This window comes from Citrus clementina, unplaced genomic scaffold, assembly GCF_000493195.1.
Source record: "Citrus clementina cultivar Clemenules unplaced genomic scaffold, Citrus_clementina_v1.0 scaffold_8, whole genome shotgun sequence".
Taxonomy (NCBI): domain Eukaryota; kingdom Viridiplantae; phylum Streptophyta; class Magnoliopsida; order Sapindales; family Rutaceae; genus Citrus; species Citrus x clementina.
The window spans coordinates 7,772,114-7,787,449 of NW_006262022.1; the positions used below are offsets into that span (position 1 = coordinate 7,772,114).

The following is a 15,336-nucleotide window of genomic DNA, read 5'->3' on the forward strand; positions in this document are numbered from 1 at the left end:
TTCTAACATAAACCCTCCGACGCTCAAATCAGTAATATGGACTTATTTAGAAAAAAACTATGCCACTGATTCGTGGCTTTGTTTTAATTTTTATCCCGTTAATGTAAGAGACTTATCAAAGAGAGTAAAAAATAGAATGTCAAAGTGAATTGTTATATAGATAAGTTCAATGTCCGAGTTTGCAACTCCTTTACCATCATTAAATGTCCCTTTTATAACTTGTTTGGGCGTTCTGTCTCCACTGCCCCACGTTCATCACTATGTCAAGTGTTTCATCATGAGTGTATTAGCGTTATAACCATTGCTAAGTAGGTTTAGTGTCTGGAATCTCTGGAAAGAATGCACGTGTTGATATCTCCTCGTATTTTGTCCAACAACTACACCATATAGCTCCCCACCTACGAGCAAGTAGCTCCTGCACATGGATACCAGACAGCTCCTCGTCACCAAAGAAGCGACCCCTGCTCGGATATATTTGGTCGGGACATCAAACATCCCAAACACAACTATTTTCATTTAGTATATTTATAGCTTATTAAAATAACTTAAATCTCATTGATTTATTAATTAAATTTAATGTAATTTTTCACTATAAATAGCTATGAGAATATAAGCCAAAAGCATCCCATTCTTATTATCTTTTTATTTAGTACGAAGAAAGTTTTTTTTTATCTTAAATTTACTTTCTTATTAATAATTATTATTATCTTATTTATTACATTTTAGTAATTTTTTTAAAAAATATAAAATAAATTATTTGTGTAACCTATCCCTACTGTTAAATTATGAAACTTCGAATGGAAATTAGAGTGGCACGTGAGACCATGATAATTCATTATAATACAAATTAAACAACTCAAAAGAAAAAAAAAAAAGGCCCAGGTGCACTTCACAACGCAAAAGTTGTCGAAAACTATAAAATATTTTGTTGATCTTTACTTTTCTTCATTAAAAGTATGCAATTTATTTTCACCAAATGCTAGAGCAAACACGCGTTTTATTTGTGATCTCTCGAGCTTTACGGCGTGATCGCCCTGGAATTAAAAACAAATCACCCATATCTAAAACATCGATATCATGCTTGGTACAGAAAGTAGAAACTTGACCAAATAAAGAATCACATCCACTATCTCTCAACTTCTGAAGGTTATGCCTATAAACTTCAACCAATTTTATAGCATTCAAAATATCTTGATTTTTCATTTGTAGTGCTCGTGACAACTCATTTGCATAGCCAAGAATATTTTTCATTAAGAATAAACAAAATACGAAATCAAATGATTGCATCAACTTCAATAGCGTTTTAGCATGAAATTTTTGTTCAGAATTTTCTTCAACTTCAATTATCTCAAGCACATTAACCACAGATGGAAACATTGAAATTATGCTCATTAACGTACCATAATGAGAAGACCAGCGTGTATCAACAGGACGCTTTAAAGTAATCTCCTGATTCAAACCTTGTCCACTTGAAAGCTCACCTTTACCTAATGCTTCAATAACTGCAAGAGCATGTATCTCATGTAGAATGTCACGACGTTTAGCTGACACTCCAACAACATTAACTAGCATTGAAACTAAATTGAATAAAGAATTAACATCCTCATGCTTTTTTGCCACGAAAATAAGAGCCAACTGAAGTTGATGAGCAAAACAGTGAACATAATAAGCAGATTCATTCTCCTCTAAAATGAGTGTTTTCAAACCATTAAACTCACCCTGCAGATTACTTGCGCCATCATAACCTTGCCCACGTAACATTGACAAACTCAATCCAAACCTTGAAAACATATTATCAAGAGATTCTTTAAGTGAGGCAACTTTAGTGCTAGAAACATGTTCAATGCCTACAAAACGTTCAACCACATATCCATTCTTATCCACATAACGTAATACAACAGCCATTTGCTCTTTTGTAGATATATCACTAGGCTCATCAATTAGAACATAAAATAATGCACCATCCATCTCTCTAATAATATCATTAGTAGTTTCAGTTGCAACACAACTTACAATGTCTTTTTGGATCTTTGGAGATGTCATTTGCAGATTTAGAGGATTATTTTTGAAAGTAACAGCATTAATATCTTCATTATGATCAGCAAGGAAGTGTAAAAGCTCAAGAAAATTCCCTCTGTTGCTTGAACCATCAGACTCATCATGCCCACGAAATGCTAGCCCTTGATTTAAAAGAAATCGAATACAATCAACAACAGTATTCAAGTGAGTTTCATATTCACTTTGAGTTTTCTAGGATTTTCTTTCAAAAAATGTTGCAATATGTTGTTTCTGATTCATCAACCATTCACATTTCTGCCTAGCTCGGTTATGGGCACTATTGACACCTCCTTCATGAATCTTTACTTTTTCTTTTTTTTTCCAATGTTTAAATCCTTTCCCAGTAAAAGTATCACTGCCTGATTGATCACCATTATCTTCTTTGAAAAGAAAACAAAAAAGAAAATATGCAGACTCTTCTTTTATACTATATTCCAGCTAAGAACCAAATTCTTTGAACCAATCCGAAACAAATCGTTGTTGTTGATTTCTAAATTTCTCAAATTTAAAATTGTGCCCCTTAGGTTGAAAAGGACCCCTTTGTAAGTATGTTCTTCGAACTTGATCTCGAATATTACAATTATAACTATCAATACAAGGTTACAAGCCAGGGTCAGCAAGTAAATTTTGTAAATTGACTTTATATGAACCATCACTAGTTCCCTCTAAAGGAGATGGGAGCTGTGGTTTCTTTTTAAAAAATTTTTCCATATCTGTTTCAAATCAAATAAAATTATTAATTATTAGATTAAATTTCACAATAAGACTAAATCCTAACAACGAACAAGAATAATTAATTTAATAAAAATTTGATAATATAAAAATATTATTTGACAACACACTCAATGGGGCTCACGGGAAAGATACATTATTGCAAATTTTACTTTTTCAATTGCTCATTTATTTGCATTAACAAAGTGATTGCTTTTATAATTTATATAATAAATTATACACCACTTTCATCATTTCACAGAGCACCCACTATCCCACCACTTTCCCTTTCAATTTTAATATTAAAGAATTGCTCACTTTTCACAAATCAACTTTTACTTTTGGAATTTTGTATATAGCTATCAGAATAAGAATTGACGAACGAAGTTAGAGAGATGCAGCACATTCATTCGGCCAAAATCATTAGTCAAACTTCAAAACAACATTCAAGCACAATACTTGTTTCAATTTATGGGCTATGGCTGATCTAGCTAAGGGACGAAATCATGAAAGGCTCATTTTTCAATCTATGTTGTAATAAGAATGATATTTAAATTCATTTTAAAGAGAAACATATAATTAAAAAAAATGAAAATCTTATATTTAATTAAACTCATTCTCTCAACAACCCGAAAGATGCCCCAAATACAAGCCGTTGGACACAAAGTTTCTTTTTTAATTTTTTTCAACTTTTTTATTTTAAATGAGTTTTACCAAATTGTCCCCTCATCATAGATTATAAGGTATGCGTACCTTTTCACCCTCCACCTTTCAATTCTCACTGATGTAGAATTTAAAAAAGAAAAGAAAAGAAAAGAAAAGTGAAGCCACCAAGTCAATGGCAACTTGTGAAACATTACTCGGACCTTGCTACCAAAGCTCATTCATTTCTCATGCTCTCGGAAATTACCAGATCTCTGAGCTGCTGCTCTCATTTCGGTATGTTACTTTTGCTTCCTATATCGCTTACAGTGTTATTTCAATCCCTTTTTTCCCCCCCAATGAAAGATTTGATAGTGAACAAGAACTTATGTATGATGTTAATTAGGTAGATATATCTTATGTTGTTTTGATCTGATGTTTATTTATATTGCTAGATGAAGCTTTTAATTTTCTCTGAACTCTTGCGACTCTCTAACTGGAGGTTTCAGCAGTGATTGAGGATATATAACGAAGAAGGTATGCGATATTATTGTTTCATAAGCTCTTAATTTGATGTTATTTGTTTTACTTCCAATGGCTACGCTAGTTCGTTTTATGCCAATTTTGCACGTTGGATTAAAAACATACAGATAAAATGGTCGAGAATTTTAAGTTCTAAGTCTTTTAATGCAATTTTTTATTACATTAATTTTCATTATATTATTTTTGCCGTTTATTTGTATTAATTCTTAAGTCAAAGATGGTTGATTAATAGGAATCACCTCCAAGTCATTACTGTTGACCATACTTTAAAAATAAAATTAATTTGCCTACCGGCTTTAATGAAGTCCGAACATGAGTCCATTATGCTCTCCTGTGATTTCAAATTGATCCATTTAATACATCTTTTGAATTTCATATGTGCAACAACTATAATCTGGAAATCCTTCAATTTTTTTCATGAGTGCGCGTGCATAAGTTGTTGCGGATTAGAATAGGTTGTTGCGGTCTTCTAATCTCTATTACTCTTTTTTCATCACTTTTAGCATATTTCCACATGAAACTGCCTGTCTTCACTTGCAATTCCCAACGAGCTCAATTTTTTTTTTTTAAAAAAAAGGTAAGGGTTAGATAAAGCTACAATTCATTTCTTTTTAAACTCTTTACCTCATCCAAGATTCGAACCCGCTCCTTTTTGGGGCACAATGAACTCTTAGGCTTATCTAAATTCTATTAAATTTGATGTTTGATATTTTTCTTCAAAAATTTCTAAAGCAATCTAATTTCAATATGTTCCACCATATATCACGTTTACCTTATTTCTTCTCTTCTGTTTGCAGCTAAAGGCTACTTAAAGCCCAGCGTTTGTATTTTGCTCTATTGATCAAAGCTGGCGTTAATAAACGTGCATTCGCAGAATAGAAGAAAGTAATTAAACGTTCAGAAAATAGTAATTAAACATTATCGTTCGATCTTGTGATCAAGCCTCGTTGTTTTGCTTATAGTGTACTGAGATCAACTTTGTTAATTGCAGATAAATAGCATGGAAATTTTATCAGGTATTGCATCAAAGCTTGGAGAATTATTGGTGGATGCTACCATAAAACAAGCTCGCTATCTGTTCTGTTTCAACAGCATTGTTAAAGAACTTGAGGATAAAGAAACTAATTTGAAGGAGGCACAAGATGGCATCAACGAAAAAGTAGAAGAAGAACGACAAAAACATTGCGCTATAGTAGTTGAGAAAGATGTAGAGAAGTGGCTAGCGGATGTAGTCAAAGAAATGGCAGATGTTCGAAATTTGAAAGCAATGGTAGATGAAAAGAAGAGTTGTCTTAATGGATGGTGTCCTAATTGGGGTTGCCGATATTGGCTGGGTAGAAAAGCATCAAAAAGGACTAGCAAGCTGTCCGATCTGCTACAAGACCGCAGCAAATTCAGCACAATTGCCCGTCCTAAACCTCTTCCATCAGACAAAGAATTGCCTATACCAAGACATTTTATGTCTTTCGGGACTACAGAATCGGCTTGCAATCAGATCATTGAAGCACTGATAAAAGACAGCACAAAGATGGTGGGATTGCATGGTCTCGGTGGTGTAGGAAAGACAACCCTGGCAAAATTTGTGGGCAATCAACTTCGGCAGAAAATGATTTTCGATCAGGTGGGGATAGCCACTGTGTCTCAGGATCCAAGCATAATAAATGTTCAAAGTGAGCTGGTAAAGTCGTTAGGTTGGGCATTAACGGAGCAAGATGAAGAAGATAGAGCAGACCGACTGCGCTTGATGTTCTTTGAGAGTAAAAGCCGCAAGATACTCATAATCCTTGATGATGTCTGGAAAGAGCTCGACATGGAGACAGTAGGTATTCCCGTCGGTGATAGAGACAACTGCTGCAAAATGCTTCTAACTACTCGCCTGCAGCAGGTTTGTGATCGCATGGGTTGTGACACGCGGATTAAACTAGATGCTCTAGACCAAGCAGAAGGATTGAATTTACTAAGAAAGCATGCTGGCATTGACGTTGCTGATACAACCTTGATTGATGTTTCAAAACGAGTTGCTGATGAATGTAAGGGGTTGCCTTTAGCTATTAAAGCTGTTGGAAGTGCACTAAGAGGAAGAACCGCTGATGAATGGAATGTAGCACTAGATAAACTACAAAATGCAAAACTCGATAAGATAGAAGGTATTGATAAGGATTCCCGGGGCGTTTACGGTTGTCTCAAATTTAGTTATGATTATTTGAATGGTGAGGATTCCAGGTCGTGCTTCTTATTGTGTTCGCTGTTTCCAGAAGATTATGAGATAGATTTGGAGGATTTGCTTGGATATGCTGTGGGGTTGGTTTGGTATCAAGCTGAGTCAATCGAAAAAGCCAGAAGCCTACTGCGTTGAACAATCAAAGGACTCAAAGATTCTTCATTGCTGTTAGACACTGATAATGACGGATTTGTGAAAATGCATGACGTAGTTCGCGATGTAGCCATATGGATAGGCAAAGTGGAGAAGAAATGTTTTACTAGTAAAGTTGGCATTGGATTGGCGGAATGGGCAGTGGAAGAATGCCTAGAACAATACAGAGGAATCTCTTTGGTGGGAAATGAAAAAGTAGAGCTTCCTAGCGGTTTGGTATGCCCTAGCCTTCATATTTTACGACTGGAGAATACTCTAGATGGCAACAAATTGCAAGTTCCAGAATATTTTTTTAAAGAGATGTCAGCACTGAAAGTTGTTACTATAATAGGTGGAGTCCTTTCAGTTAAATCACTTCAATTCCTCGCCAATAACCTTCGAGTTCTGCTGTTGATTCGATGTGATGTGAGTGACGCGTCTTTCCTTGGAAAGTTGAAGAGACTTCAAATACTTTATCTCGAGAAGTCTCCCATTGAAATTCCAGATGGATTGGGGGATGAACTTAGTAGATTGAAACTTCTGTATATTGGTAGTTGGTCTGGCTCCATTTCTCCCATTACGATAAATAAATTTCCTCAATTAGAAGAATTTTATGGTTGGATAAAAAATTGGGAGGTTGAAGGGATGAGTTCAGAAGAAAGTTACGCTAGGTGTGCTGAGTCGGACTCCCAACCCGACGGATCCGTTGTATGTCTTCCAAATGACTTTTCATTTCCGAAATTACAAAGGTATGGCATCATGGAAGTTGGCGCTTTATATGACACTGATAGATGGACAAGGTGCTTAGACGCTTTTGATAGAGGGACAAGGTGCTTAATCATTGAGAATAACCATCCTAAAGCGACGCTAGGAATTTTTTCAGCACTGTATCAAAATCTGGAAATTCTTTATTTAAGTGGGGTAACAGGTTGTCATAATATTGTGCCAAGCATAGATGAACGGGGCTTAAATGAGTTGACTATTCTTCATGTCACCGATTGTAAAGATTTAGAATGCATAATGGACGCCTCTAAGTCGCCGCATGGAAAGAGTGGGAATCCTGTGATGCTCTCAAGATTAGTAGAGTTATATATGAGGGGATTACCAGAACTGAAGTGGATATGGAAGGCGCCCGGCCAACATGTGATCGGCCTCCAATCTCTTACAGAATTAAAAGTGTCATGGTGCAACAATTTGACATATATCTTCACGTTGTCACAAGCTCGAAGTTTGGTGCAGCTTAAAAGTCTGAAAGTGAGTTACTGCGAGAGACTGGAATGTATCGTTGAAGCAAAATTTGATCATAATGAGAGGGAAATAAGTGTAGGAGATGGAAATACAATACTTGCGCTCCCTTCGTTGAGAAATTAAGATTTAAAGATCTCCCCGAACTCATCAGCTTCTGTTCAGAAAATTATTATTCAACTTGGCCGGCATTGGAAGAGTTAGATGTAAGGAGTTGTCCTAAATTGACCGTCAACAGTACTGAACTTGAAGCCAATTTGCAGTATCTTGGAGAGGTATGTTCGCTTGTGTTTACGTTTTTTTCTTTCTTTTCCTTTAATTTTACTCAAAAAGATAGTTTATCAAAAACTTTTGTGATCAGTCATTCATATCACCTTGCATTTGGTGTGTTGAGATGAAGATGACGGTGGTGGTAGTGGTGATGATAATAATAACGATCCAGTATCTTGAGCAAATTTCTTTGTTTTAGGGCCTAAAATTCATTTTTTAAATAAAATTCATATCTCGTTTTACTTTATACTAAAAAAATGGATGCAAGGACTTGTAAAGTATGTATATTATTAGTCAAATTCAATTCATTAGTTAATTTTACCATAGAGATACTATATTAATTTTTCTCAAACAAAACGATGTCACTGCTATATCACTTCACATGATTTTTTTCAATGGATTTCTTTTTCTTTTTTATAAATTCCTTACTTTCACAAAGTATAATTATTTTATAAGTTTACATGTGTAGTATTATATTTTTGTAGGGACTTTTTGAATTATTTGTCGCTTAATTGTCAATTTGACAATCCTAGCTGCTAACAAATTTTAATTACATCAAGTTATTTATTTATTTGTCTCAGAAATTAAGAATTCTAAGAGTACGTGAATGCTCCCATTTGCGTGACACGATTCCAGCACTGTTGAAGCACGGCTTAAAAAATTTGGAAGAATTGGGTATTAGCCAACTTGGAGTACAAGTGGTATTTCAAGTGGAAGCTATTATCGCTGAGGGACAAGAAAACAAACTATTCCCATGTTTGAAGAGGTTGTGGTTGGAAAACCTTCGAGAACTGCAAGTATTATTATATCACGTAGGTCCCACGCATAATTTCAGCCTGCAAAGTCTTACCTATTTAAGAGTAGACGGGTGCACTATGCTGAGACGTCTCTTCTCATCAACACTTGCTCGAAATCTGTTGCAATTGGAGGAGTTATTCGTTCGCGATTGCTGGGAATTAGAGCAAATCATTCATGAGGATGAGGATGAGGATCATCTCCAACCTGTATGTTTCCCAAAACTCACAAGGATCTCTGTCTTTAGGTGCCCCAAACTAAAGCATCTATTTCATATCAGCGTAGCTCCAGGTCTTCAAAAACTGTACATAATAGGTAATGATGAATTAGAAGAAGTATTCTGCCATAAAGATGGAGCAGACGTCACGGATTACAATGAAATTGTTATGAATGAACTTCGGAAGTTGGAACTGATAAACTTACCAAACCTCACCAACTTTTGGCCTGCGGGTTATCAGATCCCATTTCCATCTGCACCCTATAGAGTTGTTGTTCGTAATTGTCCCAAGTTTCGTCCAAGTTCCGAAGGAGATATATGATTCCAAGAATTCAGGAGCACAGGTCAACTCTTGAGAACTTTAGTTAATTGACTCTAAACATAGTTGGTTCATGTTTTCGTTTGTGATAGCTAATTAATCTATCCTAAAATCAAAATTTCTCTTTTGATATATATATGTGTTATATTATAATTTTTTTTAATCATTTTATTCATCATTCAATCGTATTTAATGCCCAATTTAATGGTTGGATATATAGGCACAGCAAACTACAGACGAGGAGATGCCAATGAAGACGCCAGCGAAGAAAAAGATGGGAGCGAACATAAATGAATTTAAAAAATTCCAAAAATCCAAAAAAAAAAAAAAAGCTTTGTTCAACGTGTTCAGTTCGCGCAAGGAGCTAAAAATAAGCTTTGTTCTATACTTGTTTAATAGTTAGTGCGTGCTCAAATTGTGAAGAATAAAGTTTCAAGGCTTTGTTGTATGTATCTCAAGATTTATTCAACTTCAAAATTCACCTGTTCCGTTTGTGATCATTGTTTCTTCAATTGTTGGCTAAATTGATGGCCTTTTCGATGGGCATTAATTGGGCCAATTTGGTAGTAGCACGCATTTTGTATTGAGTAACTTCAAAATGTTCTACCTTTCTAGACAGCGAAGAAAGTGTGTGGTGACTGCAATATCTTTTAATTTTTCTATTTAAAGTTATTATTTTATTTTTTATTAACCATATCAAATGGTACAGAGTTAATACAAATTATAAATGGCAGGTTGTTAATATTTATTCTGAGCTCAAATTGTAAAGACCAGAGCTTCGAGACTTTGTGTGGTGACTGCAATATTTTTTATTTTTTATGTTCGTGACAGTATTTTCCTGGATATTTAGGGATTTTGGGTTCTCTGGTACCCGTACCTTTCGATAGCCACCCATTTTTATTGGCTTGTGGAAACTCATTTTCAAAAGACAAAATGGAAAATTGTGTTCCGAATAGGACTCTGCTTTATGCCACAAGCCCACAAGTGCTTTTAATAATCATTTTGTTATATGAATCGGTGCTTGCTTTGGAGCCTAAACCATCAAGAAATGTTAGTGAATTTTTTTTTTTAATTATTTAGTGTAATGGCAATTCAATTTTCTTTTCAAATTCAAAATCGTTTGCATTCACATCAAAATTTTTTATTATCTCTACTAAATGACACCCACAAACTAATTAGTGAATATATATAATGACATAAATGAAAATCATGGTTTGTTTTAGAATATTTAACAAGGTTACTATTTATAGATAGATATATAGATAATTGTTCAAAACAAAAGACACGTAATTTTTGTTTATTTTTCAAATTAATAAATAGATAAATAAGAATCGAGTTGCTGAATTTTAATTAGTTTTCAAGTCTTGGAATATCCATTAATGTTATTGTGGAATGTGCATTTGAAAGAGCATTCTGTAAAATGATTTTACTAAGTTACGTTTTTTTAAATTATTTTTAAGTTCCTTTATTTTATTTTTCCCAAAGCATTTCAGTTATTTTTTTATTTCAAAAATCACTTAATTACGGATGAGATTATTTGTACTCAAAATATTACTTTGAACACTTTATTATTCCGTACACTCATACACAAATTATAAAAAAATTAAGTTTTAATTTATACAATTTTAAAAATTCAAAAAATATCCTTACTTAAACTATTTACGTTATTCAAACATTATTTACTTAAAATACTAGTAAAACTATTTAGCTCCAATTTTTTTTTGGAGACTTAATATATACTTACAAGAATATAATCAAGTTCAGTTGTAACCAAATTATTTAACACAATTTTAGTATAATTTATTTATTTATTTATGTTCCAATATTGAACCTTTGCACCCAAAATAACTTACAATGATAACATGATAATTATTTCATAAATAATACCCAAAAAAAAAAAGATAAAGAAGGAGATGAAGAAGACAAAGAGACGAAGAAGACAAAGAAGAAGGGCCAAAGCAAATTAAAAAAAAAATCTTTTATAGTACTTTTGTTTCATTTTATTTTTTCAAAAAAAAATTAAACGCATACTTTAGCAAAAAAAAATTCTAGATTGATTTTCTCATTATTCATCTAAATGTTAATTAACACCTTAGAAATAAAAGTTTTAGAGTTTAAAGTATGAGAATTATAAATTGAACAATGAGTATATTATATCGGTGTTCAAAGTGCTTATACAATATTGACTTATAATAAATTGTCCTTAATAGTAATTCACATTACAAGAGTTTTGTAGAATATATTTTTATTAAAATCAGAGTATTCAAAGTAATTTTTAAAATATAAATAACCTTGCCCCTCAATCACTTTTTGTGTTAAAATTTTTTATAGTTGCTTCATTAAAGTTTTAACTTTTAAATTGTTCTGTCATTAAATAAAAAAAAAACTACAATACTTTTTAGTTACATCATTCCTTGTAACATATGTTTGTGGCATTAAGCCACCAAATAAAGCCACACGTGGCTTCATAAATAAGAAATAGCCAGCTGCTGGCTTCCTCGAGATTAGATGGATGTTTCACCAATTTGCTTCTCCTGCTTCACTTGCCACCTCATGCTTGACACCTCTCTCTCTCTCTCTGTTTTTTTTTTTGGGCACTTTATTCGGTGAATATATATAAGGTTTAAATAAAATGGAAGCTACTTCGTTTTTCATATTTTTGGAGAAGCCGAAATCAAAAGCAAAAACAGAGAGAAGAAAAAGAAATTGGGAGAAAGAAAAAAAAGGAAAGGAAAAGAGAAAGAAAAAGAAAAGAAGAAAAGAAATAAAAGAAAAAAGAGGAGCCAAGAGTGAAGGAAAACAGAAAAAGGAAGGAAAAAGTAGAAAAGAGATTGAGAAGCCGAGAGTGAAAAAGAAATTGAGAAAAAACTTTAAGGAAATGAAATTCGGCAGTTAGATTAATATCTAGTGAATTAGTGGGTAATAGATCTATAAAGTTTGAGTAGTTATGTTATAATTTTCATGATAAGTAACAGTTTTTATATCAATTCTAATAGTTAATTTTTGAATCCTGTGTTTTAGGAGGAATTCATGTTTTCAGGAGCATACAAGAGCCGAAACGAACCCCAGAGTGAAACAGACTCTATGAATGGATACTATTATTACTATTATATATTTTATAAAGAATTTATGTTTGATAGTATGATTTAATATCATGTTATGACTATATGTACGCATATTATAAGTTTGATTGAGTCATAAAATGTGATTGCCAGTCACCATATGTGTACCCTTCCCCCCACAGACTCTGTGCATGTGGATTGAGAGTTAGGTTACTCTACATGTGCAATATAGTTAAATTCAGCCTATATTGAGAGGTTTTTCTCCCGTTGTACTCATGTGATGATGATCTTGGTGAGTAATGAGAGTTATTTGCCCTATATTCTATTTGCTGCAGTTTTGTCATGTATATATGTATGATTTTATGTTTGCTTATATAATGTGTTCACTATGGAGTTATGTCATACGATTATATATTAGGGGTGGGGGAAAACGGATTCGGATCAATCCAATCGGATTGGGATAAAAACCATCCGAATTAATTCGAAATAATCATTTGATCCAATTCGATCCGATTAAGTTCGGATCGGATGATTATTTCGAATTAATTCGGATTCGGATCGGATTAATAGCTCCGGATTAAATTCGGATTATATGAATATGTAAAGGAAAAAAAACTAGTTATACAAACAAAAGCAAACACCCAGCACCAACTGTTAAGATTAAAGGGGGGAACGCAGAAGAAGAAGAATCACAGATCAACAAACAATAGGCAGTAAACGGGAAGATGACAGCAGCAGACAACAAGCAGTACTTGCTGTCATCTTGGGATTAAATTCGAATTATATGTATATGTAAAGGAAAAAAACACTAGTTAAACAAACAAAAGCAAACACCCAGCACCAACTGTTAAGATTAAGAAAGAGGAAAAATAACAGAAGAAGAAGAACTGAAGATCAGCAGACAGCAAGCATCAAGCGAGAAGATGACAGCAGATATCAAGAACTGAAGATGGCAGTAGCAGACAACAAGCAGTACTTGCTGTCATCTTCAATTGGTTGTTGTTGCCTGGGACGTCATCGGCGCATGGAAGGGGGTGTCATCGACAAGCGGCTAGCCGGCAGGTGCGAAGCTTGATGGCTGGGTTGGCTGAATCCATGCCTTTGTGGCTGGCTAGGTTCAATTCGTTTATGATTTGGGAATTTAAGGTAGAAGAGGTTTGTCACTGAAATCAATGTTGCTTATTGTCTTCTAACTGAGGATGAAGAGTCATCAACTTTCCATGAAACTTTAAGCAACTCAGATGTTGCTTTGTGGATGACAGCAATACAGGAAGAAATTGAATCTCTACACAAGAACAAGACATGGGAACTTGTACCACTACCACACGAAAGAAAAGTCATTGGAAACAAATGGGTCTACAAGATCAAACGTGATGGCAATGATCAAGTGGAGCAGTATCGTGCAAGATTGGTGGTGAAAGAATATGCTCAGAAAGAAGGTATTGACTTCAACGAGATATTTTCTCGTGTGGTTCGACTTACAACAGTCAGAGTAGTCTTGACGATGTGTGCTACATTTGACTTACATCTTGAGCAGTTAGATGGGAAAACTGCATTTCTTCATGGAGAACTCGAAGAAGAAATATATATGCTCTAACCAAAAGGTTTTGCAGAAACAAGAAAAGAAAACTTTGTTTGCAGGTTGAACAAATCTCTACACGGTCTCAAACATGCACCGAGGTGCTGGTATAAGAGATTTGATTCCTTCATCATGAGCCTTGGATACAACAGACTCAGTTCATACCATTGTGTATATTACAAAAGGTTTGAAGATAATGATTTCATTATTTTGTTGTTTTATGTGGATGACATGTTGGTAGCAGGCTCCAACAAAGATTGAGTCTAAGAATTGAAGGCACAGTTGGCTAGGGAGTTTGAAATGAAGGACTTGGGACCAGCAAACAAGATTCTAGGGATGTAAATTCACCAAGAAAGAAATAACAGGAAGATTTGGCTTTCACAGAAGAATTACTCGAAGAAAATCTTGCAGCGCTTCAACATGCAAGATTGTAAGTCAATTTCTACCCCACTTCTTGTTAATTTCAAATTATCCTCAAGTATGTGTCCTAACAATGAAGCAGAGAGGAAGGAGATGTCTCGAGTATCGTATGCATCAGCAGTGCGAAGTTTGATGTTCGCTATGATATGTACAAGACCAGACATTGCACAATCAGTGGGAGCAGTCAGTCGATACATGGTGAATCCTGGTGGAGAGCATTGGATAGCTGTGATGAGGAATCTGAGATACATCAGAGGAACCTCAGATGTTGCATTATGTTATAGAGGATCAGAGTTTACTATCAGGGGCTATGTGGATTCAGATTTTGCAGGAGACCTTGATAAAAGGAAATCCACTACTAGTTATGTGTTTACACTTGCGGAAGCAGCTGTAAGCTGGATTTCAAAACTACAGACCGTTGTGGCTCTATCTACAACAGAAGCAGAATACATGACAACTACACAAGCTTGCAAGGAAGCTATTTGGATATAAAGGTTATTGGAGGAGCTCGGGCACAAATAACAGAAAATTTCTGTGTTTTGTGACAGTCAGAGTGTCTTGCATATTGCAAGGAACCCAGCCTTTCATTCCAGAACAAAGCACATGGGGGTTCAGTATCACTTCGTTCGAGAAGTAGTGGAAGCCGGAAGTGTGGATTTATAGAAAATCCATACGAAGGAGAACCTAGCAGATGTTTTGACCAAGCTGATAAATACTGATAAGTTTGTCTGGAGTAGATCCTCTTGTGGCCTAGTAGAAACATAGGCAACATGACAATAGCGAAGCAGAAATGATGATGTGGAGATTGATTGATTCTCAATCAAATCTCCAAGTGGGAGAATGTCAAAAGATTTGGCTGCAGCATCTAGAAGCTGCATCTAGAAGGTTTGAAGAAGCAAAATGGTTGGCACATGGCTTTGAAGTTCTAGATGCCGTAATGTTTGGTAAAAGAAAAAGAAAAATTCAAAGCTCAAAAATTCAAAGTTTGAAAAACTAAAATTTTTGAGCTGTATGGTTTGAAGTTTATGACCACCTTTTTGACTTTTGAGGCAAAGTTTTGCCTATAAATACAAGCTCTCAATTTAGAGTTTGTATCCAATTTTGTAAAGAGAGTCAAGAGTT

At 34.5% G+C, this 15,336-nt stretch overlaps 1 protein-coding gene and 1 pseudogene across 1 annotated transcript; one reads left to right on the forward strand and one right to left on the reverse strand.

Annotated features, from left to right (window-relative positions):
* LOC112096100 overlaps positions 1-9,629 on the forward strand; it is a 61,471-nt pseudogene extending 51,842 nt beyond the window's left edge.
* On the reverse strand, positions 970-3,704 carry LOC18035194 (zinc finger MYM-type protein 1). Its single transcript, XM_024179738.1, has 2 exons — positions 3,680-3,704; positions 970-2,180 (listed from the first exon to the last, which is right to left on the reverse strand). Exons 1-2 carry the CDS (start codon positions 3,702-3,704, stop codon positions 970-972), a joined length of 1,236 nt encoding a protein of 411 aa, XP_024035506.1.
* Positions 9,630-15,336: the final 5,707 nt, after the last annotated feature.

Coding starts and splice junctions, on each gene's coding strand:
- LOC18035194 (XM_024179738.1), bottom strand. CDS start 3,704: ATGAGAGCAGCAGCTCAGAGATCTG. Junction 2,181..3,679: donor AGCAGCAGCTCAGAGATCTG/GTAATTTCCGAG, acceptor TTTTAAATCAAG/GGCTAGCATTTCGTGGGCAT.